This window comes from Chinchilla lanigera, unplaced genomic scaffold (assembly GCF_000276665.1).
Source record: "Chinchilla lanigera isolate Chin_1 unplaced genomic scaffold, ChiLan1.0 scaffold00103, whole genome shotgun sequence".
Classification (NCBI taxonomy): Eukaryota; Metazoa; Chordata; class Mammalia; order Rodentia; family Chinchillidae; genus Chinchilla; species Chinchilla lanigera.
The window spans coordinates 1,758,526-1,782,873 of record NW_004955504.1 but is presented as its reverse complement, the minus strand read 5'-3'; the positions used below and the strand labels follow the sequence as shown (position 1 = coordinate 1,782,873).

Below are 24,348 nucleotides of genomic sequence, written 5' to 3'. Positions count from 1 at the left end.
CCGTCATTAAGCGATTTCGGCGTGAATGAGTGAGCATGCCTTCCCACGTCTCGCTGCGAGGCCCCTCCAACCTCGGGTTTAGAGGTAATTTGATAAATACCTGTACGTGTCGGGATATTTGTCTGACAGACAGACCGCATGTATCACCTTTACAAAGACATCAGTGCTGCTGCAAATCCGACGCTCCAGTTTCCAAACAACGCGCCCCGGCATGTCACACAAAACCACACCGCTGGTCCCAGGAAGGGAGGCGACGCCTGTCTGCTCTGCTTTAAAGAAATTAGCTCAGTTTTCTCATAATAGTAAACAGAAGCTCCTGTACTCAGAATGTCCTGCTCACTCACACTGTATGTAAGCTTTTGATCTTTTGTTTTCGCTTGCAGCATGACATGATATTGGCACTGGGAGGGGAAGGCGCGGGCTTCCCTGAAGGCAGAGGCGAGGGCGCTCAGTGGCGGCAGAGGGCAGTGTGCGAGGCCGCAAGCAGCGCTCTGGGGAGCAGGTCCGTGGCCGGCCAGGGAGCTGTGCTTGGAGAGCAGCACCTGCTGTCAGCAGCCCCAGGGTCTCTTTGCTGCCCAGAACCAGGGCTCAAGGAGCCCGCACAAGACCTCTGACAGCACCCTGAAGCTTGACCAGGGATATTTTCACCGGGGACAGCAGTTTCCCCACATGACACCAAGACCAAGTGGAAAGGCCTGGAAGACAGCACACACCTTCCTTGCACTCGGAGTCTGGGCCTGTGGGGCAATTTTCCACAAGGAGGATATGCTCCTGGGCCCCCACCACAGCCTGGACTTTTAAAGAGGAAACCACCTCGTTATATTTTGAGAGTAAGGTCTATTTTCAGCAGCACAGAGTTGAGAATTGCAAACACTTTAAAACAGGCAAAGTGCTTTGCTAAAAATATATTGCAAAGATGTCTCCTAAATAAGGTCTCGGGATGGCACACCTGTCACCCTGGGCGCTACACTTTTCCAGCAGGGAGTCCGACGGGGCTTCATCCCGAGCACCCTGCACTGAAAAGTCAGTTTCTATGAATGCAGCCAAAGCAAAGCTAGTTTAATTGGACTAGCTCCAGCAGGCCTTTTTATTTTATTTTACTTCTTTTATAATTAGTATTCAATGCATGCACTCTTAATGAGATGAAAATTAAAGTTTCCACATTTAATACCATGTTTTCATGCCAGCCACGCTTGAGAAGTTTTCGTGAATAAACACGGGTATCAATGGGCCGCCAGAAAGGGCTTCCTTGAAAGGGCCTGGAATCTGTTTACAAAGCTCCGCACTGTTTGGAAATGGGAGGCCAAGTGGCTGGACTTAGGGGAAGGGTCTCTTCCCAGCCCTTCTGAATGCCAAGCAAATGCGGAAGAACTCGCAGATGGCTGTCCAAGGGACTTCTCCCTCAAGCCCTTTTGCTGGATCTATTTGCAGTCCATTACTACCCTGGCTTCCACCAGAAAAAAATCTCTCACTCAAAATCACCAATGTCACTCCGTAAATCGATCATTTTTTCCAAGAAGATCCCACTCCTGTTTTGAGTTTGGGCCCTCACCAAATGGAGACGCTCTGGTTTGAAATTGGTCATGCTGGGACTGAAGCAAAATCACAGCTCTCGTGTCCCATACTGCAGCTAGACAGGGTGTAGCTCTCATCCCGATGTCAGCAAGCCAGCCCAACTTTCAAACATTCACGCAAGGAAAGAAGGTCACACTGCAGCCTCAGTTCCGAGCAGAGACTTCTGTCTCCCCCAGACGCGCCGAAAGCAGAGGTCCGGGCTGGGGAGAGAGTGCAGCTCCACAGGGCTGCAGGGTTGTTTTAATGAACAGAAAATGCGCTATTATTTTTAGGAATGGAGGCACTTGCCCAGGGGCTTCAGGGAGCTGTCCAAGGACATTTTCTCCACATCACACTCACAGGCACGATTTCTCCCCAAGCTGGTTTCTGGGCTGAGAAAAGGCCACATTGGATTATTTTAAAATTCATTCCTAAGACCTCCTTGGTACCTAAAATAGCAAGAAGAAATAAATAAATAAATAAATAAATAAATAAATAAATAAATAAATAAATAAATAAATGACGTCTCCATGCCTCCCCTGTGGGGGAGAGAAGACCGAAGAAGGGAGCTGCTCCTGCCTGCGCCGAAGCCTACGTGAAGGGGTCGGTGGTGAACTGCTGGCCCGGCCAGGCTGTGGCTGGAAGGAACACAGGAAGGCAAAGGGCTTGATGACAATTTGCCAGAGGTGTCTTCCTGCTGAGAGCTGTGAGAACGCTCAGGAGTGACCTAGCGCACACATTCCCACCATAATCCACACACAGGCCTGACTCCCTCCAGGTAACCCGGAAGCAGATGGGGTCCGCAAGCCCGTTACGGAATTAATACAGATACGATCTTTTGAGTAATTGTTCTTCGTCCTGGCCTCACACCTGACATCGCTGTGGGGGCTCCGAGCGTGAAAGTAAGCTTGGGCTCTCTGCACAAAGGGTGCTCCCGCTGGGTGTGCACGCCCGGCCAGCAGCCCCGGTCTGACTGTGACATCAGCCCCACCACGCCCGGCACTGCTCGCACGGGTATCTGCACACTTACTGCCCACACCGCTGTGAAGTCCACGTATGAAAGGGGAAAGGAGTCGGCAAATGCGCTTTTTAATTGATTTACTAGCAAATATCTGACAGCAAACCATGAACCCATCTGCTCGACAAGCTGCAAGCTGGAGTGCAGAGCCAGACAGACAGACACAGCCGTGACGGTGCGGGTGTTTCGGAGTCAGGGGTTGGGGCAGTTCTCATTTTCTTCTTTTGGCTTCTCCTTGCTTACAACTCGTCAAGAAGAGTAACTGACTCCTGCTTTGCTGAGCAAAGAGACACTGGGCAGTGTTTGTCTAGCAGGTTCAGCTCCAGAAAGGAGAACAAAGCAGGGTGGTGGGCTAGCACTCGGCTGGGCAGGGGTGAGGCTGGCATGGGGGAGCTGGGCGGAGGGCAGTGGTGGCGGCAGGGAGCTGGATCACCAGGGAGCACCCCAGGCAGGACAGGAGCGCCCCTCAAAGAAGTCACACAGGTGCCAGGGAAGCTGCTGGGCGCAGGACCCCACAGAGAGTGGACGGGAGCGAGAGAAGGGGGTTGAGCTCGTGAGTAGGGGGCAAGTCTGTCCTCGGAATACCATTTTCCCTCCTATTTGGGGTTCCGCTGAGGGCTTCCTTCCTTTCCCAAATATACTCACAGATTGCCCTTAAAAATTAAAGCCTGTAAGGAATCAGGCTTGGCAACTTCCAAATAAAATAATATTCCAAAACCAAATGAAAACACAGGCAATTATCTGAACAACCTTTCTCTTTAAGGGCCCACAAGTATAATAAATTGTTGCTCCTACACTGAAGTGCATCTTAATTGTCTTTCTCAAATGTAGGTGTGTTCTCCTCTGTCTATTTTTCCCCTCCTCCTCCCTCTCTCGTGTCTGCTTCCATTCTGGAGGGAAGCAGGCCCGGCGCAGTGTTTTGTCTCCGGCCACACTGAGCTCTGAGTGCCAGAGTCCGCCGAGAGGCCCCGCGACGCAGCACGTGCGCCTGTGTGGGAACGGGCCAGGAGACTGCGGGAACGTCACTTCCGTGCCACCAAGACCCAGGAACGTGGCCTCTTGGTGGGCCAGCAGCAGGGCTGGACCTCGGCGTGCTATCAGTCGCTAGGAGAAAGGAATCCCAGCCATCTGCCCACCGCTGCACTGCGTGTGGTACAAAGAGCGCGTGCGGAACGCTCCTGACTCAGTGGAACGAGATGCCTGGAGCACTCCGCTTACCGAAGAACCCAAGTTCTCCTTCCCTTGCCTGGCAGCCAGGGCGGCTCCAGCCTCGCCTCGGTCTGGGTACAGAGGGATGGGGCGCCCTCGCGGCATGGGGACGCCCCCGCGCTGGGGCTCTGAGGGGGCCTCAGAGGATGAGCCCGCTCGGCTTGGACTCCACGGGGCCTTGCCTCAGCCTCGCCAGCTCCAGCACTTCCAACCCAGCTGAAGGCTTCTAATCCCTTTCTTTCGAGGTGTTCTTGGAGGAGAGTCAGGCATTTATGCCGGCTTACGCAGCTTTAGGACGCGTTGCAGGATGCGTGCTGGAACGAGCAAGCTGCCGTTTTAGAAAAGGACAACTCAGAAATTCACAGAGAACTTAAATGTTGTGATTTAGTCCCAAGGTATGGCGTACGTTGCAGTGTGATCTCACTTAAATCACATAATGAATGCAGTAATGACAATTAAACTCCCAGTATGCAGAACCGCGCCTCTTCATCTGCACACGGCCCCAGACAGTATGTCCTGGGGATCCGTTCCTTCTTGTGAGGGGCCTGGTTTGGAGACTCGAGAGTAAGTGTCCTCGAGGACTGAGTTTCGTGGTGTCAGGTGTTTTTCTTATTAGAAGAGGATTTATCTGCCCCACCTCCCTCCATTCCTGAGATGGCATGCACAGTAACACGTCTAATCATGGCACAGACCACACCAGGGGCAGGCGCCTGGCTCTCTCCTCACCTGCACCCAACACTGACTCCCCAGGGGGAGACAGGAGAAGGAGAATCGTTTAAAATCAGCCTGGCAGGAAGCAAATTCTGACCGAATAAAGAAAGAAAGGCCCAGGAATGTGGGTAGCTGGGATTTGCCTGCAAAGCTGGCTTCCCAGCACAGCTCCTTGAGCCGCCATAACCTCACAAATCCAGGCTTTCTCTCTTAAGCATAGAAAGGTCAAGGTCAAAAGGGTCACGAAGGACCCACCCACTTCTAAAAGTGGAAGCTGCATAGCTGCGTGGTTATTAGTTCTTTGGCCCCATAGAATTAGTTGAGCACCTATTATACCCCAACCTTCTCTAACAGACAGTTACAGAAGATCTGATAGACAGACACTCTGGAAGCAGCCCCACATCCTCAAGCAAGAAGTGTATGTTTACATTGAGTAATGAACCCCAAATTATGTCGCTGACCATGGAACGACACGACTTCCTACATCCTTTTCAACAGACTTAGAACAGACAGAGTCGGGTAGTTAGTATTAAGTTTGAGGCATGACAATTCTCAGAACTGTGTAAAGTTACAGGCATACATTAATAGAATTTTTCTCTTATCCTCACATTTTTTATTTTTTTAAATCCTTCTTTTCTCTTAGACATACACAGCAACAAGTTCCTCTGAATTGTTTTGCTTTATCCTTCTTTTCTCTTAGATATACACAGCAATAAGCCCCTCTGAATTGTTTTGCTTTTCATCTCCAAAGAATGAGCAGTGGACTTTCCAGGCTCAGAGACGAAGTGGCTGTTTCCTTCGCTGGCTGTCACCCTGGGCATCCCGACAGCTCCACCCATGGCTCCGCCACCCCGGGGAGCCAGCTGCTGGGCGTGAGCCTGCCACACGCAGGAGGAAGACGGGGAGGCCCTCGAAGCGCATCTCGGGCCAGCGCACCTCCCTTCCTCCTTCCCTGCACTTCGGGTTGGAGCGGTTCTTGGCGCTATCAAAGTTGATTCTAGGGAGAAACAGAATAAACAGCTCAGCTGGCTGCGGCAGCCTCCGAACCGCGCTTCCCACGGCGGCGGCACACCAGGCCTGTGCTCACAGGCCAGCCGAGCCTTCATCTGTTCGGATTTTTCCTGCTTTTTGGCGTTGAGGCTGCGGGGTGGGGCCGGCCCTCCTGCCCACCTCCCGCACCTTCCTGGAGAGGGAAGGCACGGCAGATCAGCGCCACCGCCATCAAGTCTATCAGCTCCGGGAGAGGGGGAGAAAATAAAAGTTTGACAGGAATTTATAAATACAGCCTTGGTTAAGTATATCATCATTCATAATACCATTAAATCTATTTCAATAAACAAAAACATGCTTTACTTCTTCCCGGAATTCTTTGTGAAAGGAAAACATTATGTGAAAAATAAAGTGTTATTGCAAACACAGTTAAAATCTGGAGTGAGGTTTTGAATAAACAAATTAAATTGCGATGGAATATAGTGTACCTCAGAGCCATTTCTTGACAAAACAGTCATCTTATTTACACGCTTCACAATACCCCACCATGGATGTCGAAGGAAAAAAATAAGGAGAAAAATAATTAGCATATTAATCTTTTTTATGCCGCCATCTTTCAGATCCAGAAGACCATGGTGTAATTTAAATCTAAACGCTTTCCTGGCATTAGAATTCATTTTAGATGGGTCAATTGTTCCATAATAAAGGGATAGGAGGTGTACTTCATGCAAGAGATTTATGTTTGCCATTTGTTCATATTCATGTGCTACTGAATACCCTCAATTCAAATGGTGATGGCTGTTCATATCAGTCGAGCGGCAGCCACACAGATCACTAACCGGCAGCAATGAATTTCATTTGCAGGACAAAAAATACGGCGAAATTAACTCCAACAGTTTATTGATTTTTGCTTAACAGAAGCCAGTATAACAGCTCTATTGCCCTCATAATGATTAGTGACAAAAGTTTAATTAAGCAATTATGAAGCCAATAATAGAGTTGTCTGGCCCGCTCGTCTCCAGCCCGCTCAGGACTTATCTCCCTCCTGCACATCAGAGCAGCTGGAATGTGCTGCCGGAGATTAATGCCGGGAACACAGATGCCTACTTTAATTCTGCTTCGTGATGCCGTTTGAATGGGGACGGGAACACAGCTCCCCTTTATCAAATTACAAGTCCGCTTTTCATGAATATGTAGTTTAAAAAAAAACCCTAGTTGTGGCTTCAAGGTGTAATTATAAAGACATACAACAAAAATGACACACAATTCCGTCTTAGTAATCCCTGCTATGAAATATGCATGATAATGTATTACTGAATAAAGACTTAACAACCTTCTAAGAGGCTTTGCCATTGTACCGTTATCCAAACAATTGGCAGCCTCCTCCAAATGCTGTGTGAGATATTGTCTGACCTTACATCTCTGTTTCTCTTCCTCTTAAATATATTGTTTCGGGCTTATTGTATTGTTACTTGTCCATAATACCATTAAACCGGCCTTATCTATTTGTAAGGACCCCTGATTTATTATGTATGCCTCAATATGTTAATGTAAAAATTCGAGCCGCTTCTCGGCATTCATCTTTTCATGAAATATGCACCACGTCCCCCGGACCAGCAAACCTGGAGCCAGGCAGGCAGGCTTCAGGCTCGCTGCTCACGTCCCTCCCTCGGCTCTGCCTGCACCCGCTCCGCCTCGAAGGAATCTCGCTGCGGGAGCATTGGATGCCTCCACTCCAGGGGAAGTCGGGCTCTCCTGCCTCTCCGGCAGCAAATGACCCCGACCACTTGCCGGCTGCTGTCTCTTTCTGCACAAAAGGGAGAGGCCACGCGCCCCTCAGGAAGCGAAGGCATTCCTCCCAGCCGGCCCAGGGACACTTATGCGGGAGCGGAGCAGAGGAGGTGATCTGCGGCCGCTGCACAGGGCTGGGAGGCCTGTGTCCTGACTTCGCAGGCCACAGCCCGAGCTGCTGCACTGTGTTTAAGGAAACCTAAAACAAATTCACCCCGTGGGTTTTTGTCACTAATAAATTGCGCCTTATCCAAAGGATGGCGATTTATTCTATCAAAAGCCCCTCAAAAGACATTTGTCTTCTTGGAACTGCTGGGAACAGCTGCTCCCATGTAACAGGCAGCAGAAGGGGGTCAGCGCAGGGCTCCCGGCGGCCTCGCTCCTGTCCCTGCAGACTGGCTCCCGGTGGACAGACTTGTCGGGCGCTGACTGCTCGGCCGCAGCGCTTCACACAGCACGCAGGCAGCCGGATGTTGCTGGGCCCCGCCGCTCCCTGGCAGGGCGGCAGCTGTGGCCTGAACAGGGTGCGCTTACCCCGAGCCTCCCAGCAGGGCGGGTACGCACTTGGCCTGCAGGCTCAGCGCAGATGTAGGTGCAGAGCTCTTTGCGAGCAAGCCAGAGCGTGGCTTTTTTTTATGGGGAGCACTTCCGTAGGGCCTCGCAGGGATGTGAACCCACCAAGGAGGGCTGGGCGCAGACCCTTGCTAAGGGCTGGGGCCGGGCCTCCTCAGAGGGGTCGAGCATTCCTGGGCCGTGCTCCCCGGCCTTATTATTAGTGGCTTAGGGTGTACCATAGCAGAGGTGAAGGGCACTCACACTTGCCGGAAGTTACAAGAACTCTGCCTACCGCTGGGTCAGGGCTGCCCTGCCCAGAAGACGTCTTCGCGGAGGACCATCTGTTTACTCTAGCACGCAGCGCGGAGCTGGGGAGACGTGCCTCTCACGTCTGCATTCTGCCTGGCTGTTAATGAGGAAGGGTTTCCTCGGATTCCCCGCCAGCTCCTTTCTGAGGCAACCCTTTCAGAGATGTCCCCGTGCTGGCCCTGTCTCCACTCATAAGACGGCAACGTCCAGAGACTTAACGGCCAACACCTTCTCCTAACTATCCTTATGGCATCTATTAAAAATGGTTCAACCGGACAGAAAGAAAGACAGTCCCAGGATGTGAGAAAGAAAATGTTGTTCTTCTATGTGGGTAATTGCTAGAATTTTCAAAATCTGCCTCACACGGCCCGGGCCTCTGAAAGGCTAGCAGAGGCCCTTCTGGGGAGGCATCTGGAAGGGACCCCATGCTGTGGACATACGGGGATCCCCCTCAAGAAAGCAAACAATGGTGCCGTGCACGGATGAATTTTAGGGACAAAGATTCAGTTCAAATAAGACTCTCATCAAAATGACTATGGCTCTATTTTTATCTTTCTCAAAAATCAGAATATTAAAAACAAATGGTCATTAAATGTCTATAAGTGTCACACACCTTCCAATTGCTGGCTTCATTGATTGCTGCATTTGGAGAGACAGAATAACACCTGATTTTTTTTGAAGTCTGGTCTACCAGGAGGGATAACATAAACTCAATTTTCCAGTCCCGCAGGCAAATCGAACTTTCCATCCATTCTGAGTCAGGACGGCCTCAGCCTTAAATGCGGTTTGTTTGCATGGAACCGCTGTGATATTCCTCCTTGAATACATTTTTAACCATTTGGTGCTGAGCTCAGCTCCACCTGTGACAAGTTGTGAATTATTAAAGGACAGGACGCCACCTTAATTATCCTTTAAGAGACCCAACAACAACTTAATTGTTCTCAAGACACAAAGTGATGTAAGTCATTAAGTAAAAGATCTCACATGAACATAATATTTGGGCAATGTAGAAGGTAGTGGAGCCTGTGGGATCTGGGGAGTGTGTTTTATGAACACGGACAGCCACACACATACACACTCACAACAGGAGACAGTGTCGCCCGCAAGGTGTATGTGCAGGCATGGAAGTCAGGGACCAGAGTGTTGGTAACAGCAATTAAAACCCCAGACAGGTCCAGCTCGAAAGGGAGTGGCCTGTCATCTGAGAAAACTGCTTTCTCTTCTCCCTGAGCCTGTGTGCCTCCACGTTAGACAGCAACCAGCCCGCAGGTCTCCCGCCCGAGCGCTGAATTAGCAGAGCCTGGGCGTGGACAGACACCACCGAGAGTGAGGAGCCCGCTCTGTCCCGTGCCTGCCCGCGTTCGCGTCCTCACCCCTGCCTCTTGGCTTCTCTGAGCTTGCTGCTGCCTGCTGATGATGAGTGCAATGTGCTCTGAGGAGCAAGGAGTCCTAGAAGCAGGATGACAACCCTGGTTTTCCGTATCCCGTCCTTGGAAGGAATCTGTAGCAGAGTGAGTGCAGTGAGCAGCTCACCTTTGCATATTCACTGAATTCTTACTCTGTGGATCGAATGCTAAGAGCAGCTCTAAAGCCGTGGAGGAAAGAAACCTCAGGTGCCCGTGCAGTAGCACATTAAGCCCGATTGGCTCGGGGTGCCGAGGAAAGGGTGACAGAAATCGCATCCATCCACAGCGCAGCACTTGGCTGTGCTCTCCGGGTCTGATTGTGCAGGGGCCCTGATGAAAAGCACCCCGTTTCTAATGGGCCACACGTCTTTCTCTGGGTGCTGCTTTCCCATTTTCCGTAACTCACCATGATTACTTTTTTAGGGGCCTTCACTTTTCCCCAGCTGATCCTCGTCTAGTTAGGCAGCATTAATGACACTTCAGTCATCCCGGCTTTCAAGCCGGGTCCTTCCACGGCGAACAGAGAGTTGACATTTCCTGACATTTTCCCAACTAATTACAGGACAAATAATTAAGCATGTTCTCGTATGTAACAAATGAAGGCAAAAGCCGTCTGTCAGGGCTGGTGATTGATGACACTCCGGGAGACTTTATCTGATGGGTCCTGCCATGCGAGCCAAGGGGAAGCAAATTTATTAGAACGAACAATGCAAATTCTGAGTCATCTCATCCAGTTATGCGCCAAAGCAATATCCATGTCAAGGTGAGTGTGACAATGAAAGCAAAATATTTGCATTTTGTGGAGCAGGTTGAAGGGGAAATCAGAGCGAGAAGATGACAGGCCTAATTATTTTGGCTCATACAGGCTGGGACAGCTGTTTCTGGTGTCCTGAACAAGGCTGTCACACAGGTAACTAAATAGGTCTGCATATAAGTCTGTATCCAACACTGTACTGAGATGTCTACCACTAATGACCAACGCTAATGTTACTGCCATCCCTGAAAAACAGAAAATGTGTCACCGTGCACCTTCTGCATGGCAGTCAACATTTCGCTACATAATTACTTGTTAGTGAATTAATTCCTATCTGTCACTATCTATGCCAGTGTCATTTTTAGACCATTACAAAATTATGCCATCACTATAGCAACAGCAGGCACAGTTAAAAGGCAAAAGAGTTCAGATAGGCAGGAAAAGTGCCTAGTTAGGCAGGAGATAATAATGTAAAACCCAAATCAGAACGCTGATGTCTACCGGCCTCATTTTCTTTATTTGGAATACCCGTTTGATCAGTGATCATTAAACAATAATTTTAGGCTCCCAATTTCAATCTGAGATTAATATTTCTCATAATTAGAACCACAGTCCGCAGTAGCATCTCCCCAAAAGGAGCTCACCTCCTGTCAAGTCAATTAATTGGGTGCTTAAAAGTGACGGCCCCGGCCTCCGAGCAGAGCAGCCGAGCCGCCGTATGCAGATGCGGAGCCGGCTCCCCTCGCCGGCTTTATCCACAGTGCATTTCGATTCAGCTTGCTCTGGAGCCTCTCCCCGGCGCCCCTTTGTGCGCCTTTCATCCGCGCCCACGCACTGCACCTCCACGCCGCACTCTCCTTTCGTTTTCTCTGGTTTAGCATCCCAGGGTGCTGCGCCGTTAGTCAAATCGCTCCTTCCGCATTCAAATCAAGACCTGGGGGACTCAGATGCCGTCTGCATTAAGAACGGTCGGCAACCTTCTGGACACTGAACGCCCCCGGAGAAATGCACTTTAAGGCAGAGGGAGACACAGGGGGCTGGGCGGGGGAGGAGGGTGGAGAGTAATTGCACGTAAGCAAAAAATTAAAATTGAAAACAAAATCACTTTGAATTTTAAATGCAAAAGTAGAAAATGTAAAGTATCCTATAGGAAATAGAGTCCATGTTCATTGATTTTTCTGTTTTAATTAAAATGTTAGCAGGCGGGAAACGAACGGCTCCCCGAAGCTACCCACATAAATTCATCGTGTTGGTCCAGAAAACGCGGCCACTCCGCACAAATACTTTGCCAGTGCGTCGGAAATGATGAGGAGCAGACATCAGAGTCACAATGGTGTCCTAAGACCTCCGAGAGTCGGGAAAAGGTTATGTAAAGAAGAGAGAATGTAGAAATTTAAAAGATGCCAGGAAGGCAGGAAGTCCTATAGCATGACCAGGTGATTTGACTGTCACCCTGGTTTTCATGTGTGGCGCTGGCTTATTTTTAATACTCTGCAATGTGTAGGAAGCCGTGGATGCTTGAATGAACTGAGACGCTGATTGCGTGGTGGGACTAACAGCTCAGATGGCAATGGCCACGTAAGAGGACTGTGTGAGCCGCTCGGCACCAAAGGCCCGACCCGGGCAGGTGAAGACGGACTAGACAGCTCGGGAAGAGGCGCTGCTTCCCGGGTGCTTTGGGTGTGGGTGGGGTCTGGCTGGGAAACAACTGCAAAGGCGTCAGTCCAGGGAAGCGGAGAGTCCCAGCGTGTGAGGCACATTATCCATTCTCAGTTCTGATGCCTTTTCTGAAGAATGCCACACGTCACGCTGCTGTGACGTTCGGGCAGGTTCCCAGGGCGCGGCTGAGAAGTCTTCACCGAGGCAGGGCCGCGGCCGGGCGGGAGGGCCTGCAAAGCTGCCGGAGGCTCACTCTGGGCTCATCTCAGCAAGCCGGAGCCCCAGCGCTGCTCCCGACCACCGCGTCCCAGATGGGCAGAAATCAATAATTTCCCTGGAAGGGTCTCGGCCAGTGCGCCCTTCTAGACAGTGCCGTTGACAGTTGTTAACACAGAGGCAACAAAGGCGGGAGAGCCCTGTCTCAGAGCAGCGCTCTGCTCTGCACAGCCGGGGACTTGCGCGCACGCCTGACGCTGCAGCCTGGGGACTCACAGCTCACAGGAAATTGAGGGCCAGAGCTGGGCACGCAAGCCTTTACTTGCTTGATACTTATTTGGCTTGAATTTCAGGCCAAATGTGAGCACCCAATCACAGATCCCTGAATTTTATCCCAAAATATCTGTTATTTCCAATCTGTTCAAGATAGTTGAAAATAAAGTATCTAAGTCCACTCTCGGGTTAAGAAGCAGGATTTTAGGCATGTAAATAATGCAATTTCTTGATAGAAGTTGTATACAAATTTGATACAAGGACCAATGAGATAGTTTCTGTCTAATGATCCCAGTCAATCTAATTAATGCATTCTGCTACATTACATTTTAAGAAGTGACCATTGTGTAATACACTTTGAAATATGCACAAGCTAATGGGATAAGATACAAAAATTATTATGCTGACAGTAAATCATATTACATTCCTAATAAGCATTAACTAGATAACTAGGTCAAAGCAGTATTATCTTAATTGATTTTTCAAAAGAAACCTGACAGAAAAATGTCAATGCTCGAATATTTCTTCATGCATCATTAAAACAAGATTGGCTTTTAACAAAAGCAGAGCCCTTCACAGAATTGATTCTTGCTTCGGGCTGCCTGCAAGTAAGTGTATTACATAAAAATCTATACAGGATATTAAAACAACACCGCTCTGCAAGACAGTTACAATTAAAAGCTGACACCCCCGATGTGTCGGCCACAGTGGCTTGCCAGCAGCTGAGGGAGGGTGTACCCAGCCACTCGGGTGAGCGCCAGGCCCTGCCGCCGTGGAGGGCCAGGCAGGCGTGATCACAGGACTTTCTGATGAGAGCTGAACACCCCTGGCTTCTCCAGTCCACAGTGCATAATTATCACACAGTCACGCGGGATCGTTTGGAGTGTGTCTGCCAAAGTGAGCCTGGCGCAGGGTGATTTGGGAAGCTGTGTCAGGACAACCAGAAGTCTTCAGTCCCAGTGGTGCTGGAGGGAGGGCAGGAGCCGTGGGTCCCAAGGGACTGATGGAGACCCACCTCCACCATGTGCTGACTCGGTTCTGGAAGCAGAAGTCCCCACCAGGTCATGCATGTGGCGCTCACTACCAGGACGTCCATCTCTGACTTGATCTCAAACCAAGAATCAGGATCAAGCTGGGTGTGACTGTATAGGCCAGCAACCTGAGCACTCTGGGGGGCTGAGGCAGGGGGTCTCCAAGTTCACACCCAGCTTGGGCAGTTTAGTGACTTGAAGGAAACTTCTCTCGAATGAAACATTTGAAAGGGTTGGGGATGGAGCCCAGTGTGAAGGCCCTGCATCCAGTCCCCAGTGTGAGCGGGGAGCGGGGAACTGTCAGCTGAACTTGGCTGAAAGTGGTCCGTGAGCAAGACGGGCATCAGGTCGGTAGGAAGGGACCTGCTTTACACACAGCAGGTCCAGGCAGACCCTCCCTGCTAAGGTGTTTTGGGGTCCAGATGGGTGGTCCTGGTTGCCAGTGTGGCCTGGCCCTCCCCTCGGGAGCCTGGGGGCTAGGTCAGGAGGACTCTTCACGTCTGTAGAGAAAGCTGAAACACATCAAAGAGAAACAAATGCACAGACAGACACTGTCCTCGTCGCTGACTGCAGATGAGACAGCTGGACACGGCGTGTTTCCATTAGGCACACCGTCCTCCCCTTCACCGGTGAAAGGACCTTGCCCCTCTTCTTCGCTTGCTCCTGGAGTCCCAAGTGCACCTGTACACCAGATTCATCCTTGGAGAGCGAGTCTGCCCTCCCCTCTGCCTCCCTCCATACCCACGTTCGCATGAAGAGCACGCGGGTCCCTGGCCTACAAGCAAAGTGGAGGCTGGGTGAGACCGCGGGGACGGAGGACAGACTCCTCCCAGACCACGTCTCCAGCCGCTGCAAGTGCTCTCGCCCAGGCTCTGTGAGGGAGGAGTGCGTGTCCCTCCGACCACACTGGGCTGCGCCGTGCGGCTCTGCACGGCCGTGGAGACTCTCCCCAGCGGCTGTCCAGCCTGCACTTCTCGCCCAAGGGCCCCTCATTTCTCTAGTGAAGCAGCCGAAGAGGCTCTTTCATCCGGAGCCCCGCCTGCCTGGGTGTGAGCAGGTCTCCAAGTCTGATACACATGACAGCAACTCCACGTGGAGGCTGGGACACAGGGGTGCCGCTGCGTCCCCCTCCTCGATGGACAGGCAGTCAGCACTCCCGCGAGGAGTCTCTCCACAGACCTCGGACGCTTACCCCGCGTGACTCGGCACCTCTTTCGCGTGATGCTCTGCACTGCATGGCACGCATCGCTGCGCTCCACAACGCACGCCGCACACTGGGCTCTCTTCCACGAGGACCCTGGTACCTGCCAGCACCGTGTGTTCATGAGGTGCCCACCAGGTGCCAAGCCTGGGGGCGTGTTGGTGAGCCAGGCCAGGCAGCCGGAGCCCAGGGCCTGGGCAGTCCTCTGGACGAGGTCGCGCCAGTCTGGAGGGTGGGTGGCTCAGAGGGTTGAGCTCCAACGGCAGGGACCTCCACCCCCAGGAGGCGCACCAGCCCAGGACGGAGCTTCCTCCCTGCCTGGGGGTCACTCTTCACCACAGGCTTCTCTGCTGTCCACTCTCAGCTGGTGCCGAGCCCCCTGGGGCCTGACCACCAGCCCGCCGCTCAGAACCCTCTCAGCCATCCCCATGCAGCTCTCAGGGAGCCGCTGCCCCTCCCCACTGCCCATTGCGAAGGACACAAGCAGCACCAGAGTGAGCTGAGCTCGGGCTCACCCTCAGTACTCCACGGCCCGCCTCCTGCACAGCTCCCCGGAGCTTGGTGCGTCTGCGCCTTCCCCAGCACATCCAAGCCTGGCCCTCCCTTCCTCTCCTCAAGGGTCTGCCCCTCACCACCGCGACCCCCTAGCAAAGCAATTTCAACTGCAAGTAACATTTGGGGTTTTGTTTCTTAAGAATTTCTAGATCTCTTAAATGAAACTTTTAAAAGCAGGAAATAGATTTTTATAAAACCTCTACCAAGTTTAAATATAGAAAACTGGCTGCCAATAAAAAGTCAGCAAAGAAAATCAATTCTATTCATATCAAAGCTTTCATTTAATTTACTTTAAATTAATATGAAGAACACTGCAAGTCATTTATCCTTCAATCAAACTTTATTTTCTAAATAGGGCTCACATGTCTTTAGCTGCCTCCAATAAAAACTTTTGGTTTCGCTCAGTTACCTCTTAGAGAAAGAAGTAAAAGAATTTTAAAAGTATTCTGGACAAGCTATTGACAGGAAACGCCAATAAAAGAACAGTCTGCAACCTGATCTCCTTTCTGTAAGTGTGTATATCTTTCAGTGTGTGTATTATAACCATACATTTATTATTTAACCTTCTGTCAAAATCACAAATGTGTTTATGGATCCATCACTCTCTCAATTTCCATGAGAGTTTTCTAAGTACACACAGAGTGGCAGTTAATTTGTGTGTGCGTGCGTGTGTAGTGCTGGGGTCAAACCCAGGACCTCACACATGCTAGGCAAGCAGTCTGTGGCCCAGCCCCATCACCAGTCTCACTGTTGAGCTGTGATTTAATGACATCCTTTCCAGATTAGAGACAGGGAGATTACATCTAATGTGTATCAGGAGGTCGTACACTACTAGAGATTATCTGAATTATTTGGCTACCACATGTGATTCGTAATATAGAAGTTCTGTACACTTAAAAATTGGGTATCAATACTACCATCTAGTAAATCATGATTGACTGATGTTACCGTAATAGTATGAACCAGGTATCAGTAAATAATTCCATTCCTCCAGAAGAACATTGTTTGTTTGTTTTCACGGTGGTTATATTTTTTGTCAGAGATTTAATGCATCAGTATTCGTTGAGTAGTTCTAAAAAGTAATAATTTGCACCTAATATTGTTACTTTATTTCAATACATTTGCGTGCTCTGTTTTAGTATAAATCAAATTAGATTTAATATTTATGGACTGGGGATATAGCTCAGTGGCACAGCTCCTGCTTGGCAAGTGCAAGGTCCTGAGTTTGATTCTTAATACCAAAAACAAATAAATAAATACATGATAACTGGTGGATATTGTCATTTTGTTCCCTTTGAAAGGTGGCTGTGACTCAGTGATGATAAATATGTGAATTATTGTTGACTGGTGGTTATAAACAAAGCAAGTATAGCGGGGTAGTAAACTGAAGTCTGCGTGAATATTCCGCACACTCAGTCCCACCTGCGTTTCCCTTTCCTGTCCCCTGCTCTGGCTCGGGTGTCTCCAGAAAGGGACTCCACAGAAGACTCGGGAATTAAGTAATAGTTCCCATCTTTTTTATTTCAAGTCTTTTAAATTGCACTTCAAGAAGTGTCCTGAAAACCACAGCTTGATTTTTAAAAGTCTGAATTTTAAGATTTTAAAGTCTAACCTACTAGGAGTAAGACATAAAAGTTATACCACAACCCACAGATGCAGGCCTTTTGACAACAAAAAGCTGGGGTACGTGGTAGGTAACTACAGAGCTCGAGGAGGGGAAATAAAGTCTCCAGGCATTATAAACCGGATTGAATTGCAAAGCCAGTGTGTAGGTGTGGGGACTTGTACGGAGCTGACCCAGGAGGTTTCAGGCTCAGATGTGGCCCAGCCCCGGAACCTCAGGCTGTGATTGGCCTGTCCATCTCTGTGGGACAGGTGGCCATCCAAAGCAGCAAGTGGAATAGGGATATAGCATAAAACCAGGACTCTGAAAGGACCATTCATTCCGTGATTGGAGCAGGGAGGTCATCATAAAAACATCCACATCTCTATCTCAGGAAACCAGCAAGCGGTTCGTCACCTACCCACGGCATCACTGAGAAGTACACTCTATCAATGGACAAACATCCCAAGCTAACCTCATGAATGGGTGGTAAAGGACCAGAATTTCTACTACTTTTGTTGTGTAAAATTGCCTGTTGATAAAGTTAAAAAAAGTTTCCAGCTACTAAAATTCTTAGAACCTCAGGGGAACATACCAATGTCCATAAGGCTATTTCCATGATCCAAGGAGTGTGTGATTTGTACAGGAGAAAAAGCTATCACTATGAAGATAGATATGAATACACAGAAAATCTGATCATGAAAAATAGCTGAAGGTCACAAGAGACAGCCACAGCAGTAATTAGAAATGGAAAAAAGAATTAGAGACAAGCCAGTGTGGCAGTGCATGCCTACAATCCCAGCACAGGGAAACCAAGGCAAGGGGGTTGGCACAAAGTATAGGCTAACCTGGGTGACACAGTGACCTGAGGGCCAGTCTGAACTACGTGGGAAGATCTTGCCTCAAAAACAAGAGTTTAAAGAGAAAGCAGAAATACAAGAACAAAATGAAATTCTCTGAAATTGCTGCATTTATGTTCTGTGTAATTTCATAAAAAAATTATTGGCCATAGATATAAGAAAAAGTGACAATTTTGAGAGAAAAAATCAATTACTAGAAATGAAAAGTAACATAACTGATGAAAAATATGATAAATAAGAATTTAATAGAATTAATTTAATTAATTAATTTAATCCCAGGATGAATAAAGTTGATCAGTTCCTTGCAACTCTGCCTAAAAGGAAAACAAAAATACTCTCTAAAGAAAACAACATCATTCATAACCTCTAAAATGCTTTATTCAAATCAGGTATTTACCTAAGCATTACCAAACTTTCAAGAAACAGAAAGTTATAAGACAAAAGTTAAACTGATTCAGACCTAGAATTGATAGAGACCTAGAAATTGTCAAAGGCTATAAAATAGTTGTGAGTAATATAATCAAGAAAATTTCTGAAAGATTAAATATCAGATCAATAAATTGGAAATTTTGTTAGAGAACTGCAATTTAAAGTATAAAGAAAAATGGAAATTCTACAGCTAAAAATAAATTATTAGAAAATAAGAACTTAATTGATGAGCCTAGAGGCCAATTAAATGGTGGACAGAAGAGGACACTAAAGAACTGAGGATAAATCAGCAAAAACATCTGAACTATACACAAAATAGAGGGGTAAAGAGTAGACCAAGTTCACCTGGCAGGAAACTAAGTGGACACAAGGGCAGTGATAGCAACTAAAGACTCCGTCACTGGAGATGCAGAAGGAAAGCAGAGAAGTAATGGGACAGAAAGAAAAGGATATTTGCAGAGTTTATGGCCAAGAGTTGTTTTACAAACTTATACAAAAGATGAATGCACCCAGGTACCTTGACACATGCTTGTAATCCCAGCACTCTGGGAGGCTGAGACCAAAGGATCACAAGTTTGAGCTAAGGCTGGACAACTTAGCAAGGCCATGTCCCAAAATAAAAATTAAAATCTCTGACATTGTAGCTCAGTATGAAAGCCCTGTGTTATTCTCCATTACTAAAAAAAAAAAAAGAACTCATATGTTCAAAAATTTTAAGGGGCACAAATAGGATGAGTTAAATAAAAAACCACACTTAAGACCATCATAGAAGCACTGATTAAAAAAAACGACTCGGAGCAATAGCTCACTTGGAGAGCAACAGAAAAATGACAGCAGACTGTCCAACAGAAATGATGAAAGATCAAAGACTGTGGAACTATGCATTTACAAGTGCCAAATACAAATAACGGAAATGAGCTTTATAAAAATCAAAGGAAAATATGTAAACATAAAATAAAACAGGTAATTTAACATCATTAGATATCATAAAGGAAGTGTTAAAGGGAATTCTTTGCATAAATGAAAATACGCTCCATGATTTGGACTAGAACAGCAGGAAGGACAGGAAAATGAGCATTAACAAAGGCATACATGTGACTTCACATAAAATAACATTACATATAGACTAAAAGGTACTAATAACTGTACATATTACAGGCATGATGGCAGAAATTTTAAAATGTATCAAAGAATTACGTAACAATAAGATATCAGCAAGAGGGGTTGGGGATTTATCTCAGCAGCACAGAGCCTGCCTGGTAAGTGCAAGGTCATGAGTTCAATTCTCGGTACCGGAAAAAAAACAAACAAACAAAAAAAGATATCAGCAAGTGAAAATTTACTAAACAGAAAGATAGAGAACAAAATTACTGAGAAGAAAACCTACAAAAATAAATACACAACTGAGGAATGGATAAAAACAATGTGACATTTTCATACAGCGAATTATAACTCAGCTATAAAGGAAGATAAACTTGAGGCTTTTATAGGTAAATGGATGCAGCTAGAGACCATACTCACAAGTGAAATAAATCAGACCCTCATGTGTAAACATCATATTGTCTCTGTAGTGTAAGAACCTGAAACAGCAAATAATATCTGAAAGGTGCAATAGATATTGTGAAAGGGAAAAAACTGCTCAAAAGGAAAGAACAACTGGGATGAGGAGAGGGGAAAAGAAAGAAACAAGGAAGGAAAAAAATATATATATATATATATATATATACCAGATAGTTAAGATAATTGTACTACTAATTTCTACTGGTTTATTGAAAGGAATAATTAATCCTTAATTTTTTGACCAGTTTAACATGCTTATATCTAATAATCTGAACAACTACTTTGGAGACAACAATATGCAATATAACGGCCATTGTTGAATTTCTGAAATAAAATAAATATAGTGTATGAATAGCTCTTGAGAGATACTATGAAAATAAGAGAGATTATGAAAATAAAATATCTTAACAGATAATATGAAAAAGACCCAAAAGAGAAGTGGTAGACTCTTGAATGAGAAATTACGAGTTTTAAAGAGAGTCTGCATAAAAATATACTTGAATTGGAAGAATACACACATCTTCAATCGGAAAGCACCTGAATGCAAAGAAATATAATTTTTAAAAAATTCTGCACTTCAGAATGACTCTGAAAAACAGAAGAAACAAAGAGAAAAACCTTTACACAAACAAAAATCTGATGTCACTTTACAGAATAGTATGAAACCTAGAATACGTGCCTGCCTGGCCATCTTCCCACTCCCCAGAGGGCTGGGAAACCCCGAGGCAGCGGTGGCGTGCCAGCGGCTCTTGTGGCTAAGCCTCTTTGCAGATGGTTCAGCTTCTTGATCTGGGTGTACTCGGATGTCCTTCTGCAATCAGTTTGGGCTCGTCATCATTTTACCTGAAATTACTAACTTTTCAGTATTTTCCTTTTGCATGGCATGAACTGTCATCCCACAAAAGTGACACACAATGAAGAGGTTTTCAGAGAAAAATCAAGACTAAAAACCTTCCATTTTGTCACCATAGCTAGGAGGACAGTAGAGGTGGCACCATGATTTTAAACACTGGGACAAAGAAGTAAGGAGTATTATAGGAAAAGTATCAAAGATACACAGAGGAAATTGGAGAAATATTTACTAGAAAATAAACCACTTGGAGCTGCATCCCGCGCCTTCCATCCGCAACCATCTCTGGCTTCGGTAGCTCCTCAGGCCCCCAGCAGCCAGAACGGTGCAGCAGTTGGAAAGCAGAGAGCACTTTCAGCAAACCTTGGCTGGTGCAGGGGATAAATTTGCAGTAGCTGATTTCTCAGCCATGCGATGTGGACCTTGCAGAATGATCAAGCCTTTCCTTCATTCTCTGTCTGAAAAATATTCCAACACGTTGTCCCTTGAAGTAGATGTGGATGACTGTCAGGATGTCGCTGCAGAGTGGGAAGTCAAATGCATGGCAACCTTCTGGTTTTTTAAAAAGGGTGAGAAGGCGAGTGAGCTTTCTGGTGCTAATAAGGAAAAGCTTGAAGCCACCATTAGTGAATTAACCTAATTGTGTTTGCTGAGGAACATAACCTGCTATCAGCTATATAAAACTTAGAAGTTTTTTAATTTACAAAAAATATGAAGTGGGAAACTATATACCCAACTGCCATCTGATTATAAATGACAATAAGTTATTAGTTCTACCCTTTCTAAAAATAAAAAAAAAATTAAAAATAAAATAAGCCACTTGTTTGTTAAGAGCTAATATGGAAATAATATACTAAGCAAAATAACAGAGTTCAGAAAATGGTCAGAATAAGATATTAAAATTATGTTGGTAAAAAGATGAAGTTAGTCATAAACTTCAGATAAAGTAATTGATTAGGTTTGTACTTTGAGTAAGTGTTTTGATTCTTTTATATTAAGACACAAAATCTCCAAACTGACAACAAAGTGAAGTGAGCAAGCCACAAGCAATGGAAAAAATGAGTAGCTCTAAATGAAGAAAAGGGTGAATTAAAATTTTACCTAAGGTAGCATAATTCCAATTATGTAGCAAATAAGATTAATACACTACCCAAGTATGGTGTCACAGACCCATCATCCCAGCAGTCTGGGGTCTGTGGCAGGAGATTCGCAAGTTCAAGCCCAGCTTGGAGAACTCACTAACTCAGCGCGGTCCTGTCTCCAAATAAAAAACAGAGAGGAAAAGGCTGAGAATGTATCTCAGTGCGAAGACCTCAAGTTATATCCCCAGTTCCACAAACAAATATTAACAGATAAGTAATATGCTCTCTTGTTAAAGATACAGATTATCAGAAAGAAACAGAAGAAAACCCACCAAAATCTTGTTAAAAGGCACTTAAAGTGTATAAGTGTTCAAAAATAATGACAGTAGAGAAAAGATAAAAAAGAAGCAAAAAAGTAAAATATTAGTGAGTAAAAGAAGATAGTGTAACAATACCAAAAACAAAATAAATACTCTGTTTTAAAAACAAAAATATACGGAACATATGAATATTTTTTCATAAAAAGGAGAGTACCTTATCAAGGAACCATAAAAGCATCTATCCTATAAACACATAACAACACAGACTTGGAATATATAATAACAAATAGAAACATACACACACACAAAAAAAACGAATACATTGCCATAATTGGTAAGTTAGTAAAATATTGTAAAAAGAATAAAGAAAATTATTTACAGCAAAAATATTTGAATAGCATAAAGCATCGATCTTGATCAATAAATAGTCATAAAAATCTGACCCAGTGATTAAAATTTTTTCATTTTCTCTTTTTAGAGTTTCCAACTCTTAAAAATTTAATATCCACTGAGATTCAAAGGTCTTTAAAAATAAACATTTTCATATCAATCTACTTTCTGTTGACAACAATATACTATTAGAAGGTAATACAAAATATCCACCAATACTCAGCCATTCAGATATTAAAAACACAGGTCCTAATAGTTTATGGATCATAAAGAGCAATTACAATGAAAGCTATAAGATATGTCTGACTCAATGCAGTGGGACCCCTTGTAGGGATGCAAAAGGATTCTTAGAGGAAAGGTAGCTGCCTGGTGTCCATACCTACTAATGGGTAAAGAGCAATCACCATCAACTTGAAAATTAGAAAAATGTCATGTTCACCAGTCCTGTCAAAAAAAGTAGTATAAAGTGAGTATAAGTTAAACAAAGAAAACCAGTGTGAACAAAATCAATCCTTTCATTAAAAGATTCATAAAAATATAACATTTAAAATGCTGAGGAAGAAAAGAAGTACATGTTCAAATTATATTTTGATTATAAAATAGATTACGACTATGGATAGAGTGAGTATTTTTAGAACTGTAAAATGGATTTCATGCTATTGTATGATGTTAGCATAACTGAGATATCAGATAGAAACAGTGGAAAATAATAATAGAGTAATACCTGATATTTACTAAGCTCTAAATATGCATTTCTTATGCTTTCTGCTGTATTTTAAAAGTACTTCTGTGAATTCAATTCTGACAACAGCAAGGGGGGTAGATACTTTAATCTCCACTTCACATGCGTACCTCTGAATCTCAATGGGTGTGAACAGTCTATCAGCTACAACTCAACTGTCAGTTTTTCAATTGTTTAAATAATTTGTCAGTATTTACATATAGTTACATATAATTTCTCAAACATGTGTATATATGTGCACGTAAGTGTATATAATCCCAAATAAATGTCATGCAACCAGTGCAACCAAAACTTAAGAAGATAGATTGTTACCTTGTAATGGGGAAGAATTTATTAAATGTATCTTGACTCAATTATTATTTTTAACTTTTGAATGTCTAAAACATGCCATCACATTAAAATATAGTAATATATCAAGAGGAGAAATTTTGAACAAAAAAGAAATTGTACCTAAAAAATACTAAAAGACTTATAAATTTATAACAGGCAAATATAAGCAGTCACAGACGAGGAAAACTTAAGCCTCTAAGCATTAACAGATTTCAACCTCACTAAGTAATATAAAGTTAATTAACAGAGTACTGCAACACAGAATGGTATAAAATAAAATAGTATTTTTTTAATTTGTACAGTCAGGTTTTCTATCAATGTTGGGACGTGAGTGAGTCACGATGCAGAACAGTTAGCAAGGCACACTGCAGTGAAACGTATCTATCTCCTGTTATGCACATCGCCCGTCTTCTTGGGAATATATTCTAGATCAGTGGCCTTCAAACCACTACTGGTCTTGTATTTCCATGAAAAGAATTGTAAAACTACACTATGAAATTATTACTTTTCATACTGTCAGCTTAATGGCAAAGAAATCCTTCCTGTTGTACTATGAATATTAATTTTTAAATGAAATTTCTAGTTGATTTTAAATGTATCTAGCACATGAAGCCAGCCATCATCCATAATAAAATATAGGAACAAGCTTTCTAAATCTCAGAAATAAGTTACTGTCATTTTTAATCATTGAGTTTATATTCCTATTCCTCTTCTTCTAAATAAATTATACTGATTATTTATTTTGTGGAAATGTGTCAGCCTATCATTTTAAATTAAACATTTTAAATACCCTGTGCTTATAGGGATTGTTATGGTTTGTGTCTGGATGTCCCCCAAAGTCTCATGCAGTCAACGGGAGCAAGGCTTTCAGAAGCAATTGAATCAGAGTTTGTGATTGATTCATGGTCCAGTGCTGGGATTAAGAGTGTGAATGCTACACCCTTCCTATG

At 45.3% G+C, this 24,348-nt stretch overlaps 1 protein-coding gene across 1 annotated transcript; it reads left to right on the top strand.

Moving 5' to 3' along the window:
- The first annotated feature begins 14,697 nt into the window (after positions 1–14,697).
- LOC102021901 (thioredoxin domain-containing protein 2-like) lies at positions 14,698–21,174 on the top strand. Its single transcript, XM_005407083.1, has 3 exons — positions 14,698–14,909; positions 15,042–15,171; positions 20,833–21,174. Exons 1-3 carry the CDS (start codon positions 14,698–14,700, stop codon positions 21,172–21,174), a joined length of 684 nt encoding a protein of 227 aa, XP_005407140.1.
- The last annotated feature ends 3,174 nt before the right edge of the window (positions 21,175–24,348 follow it).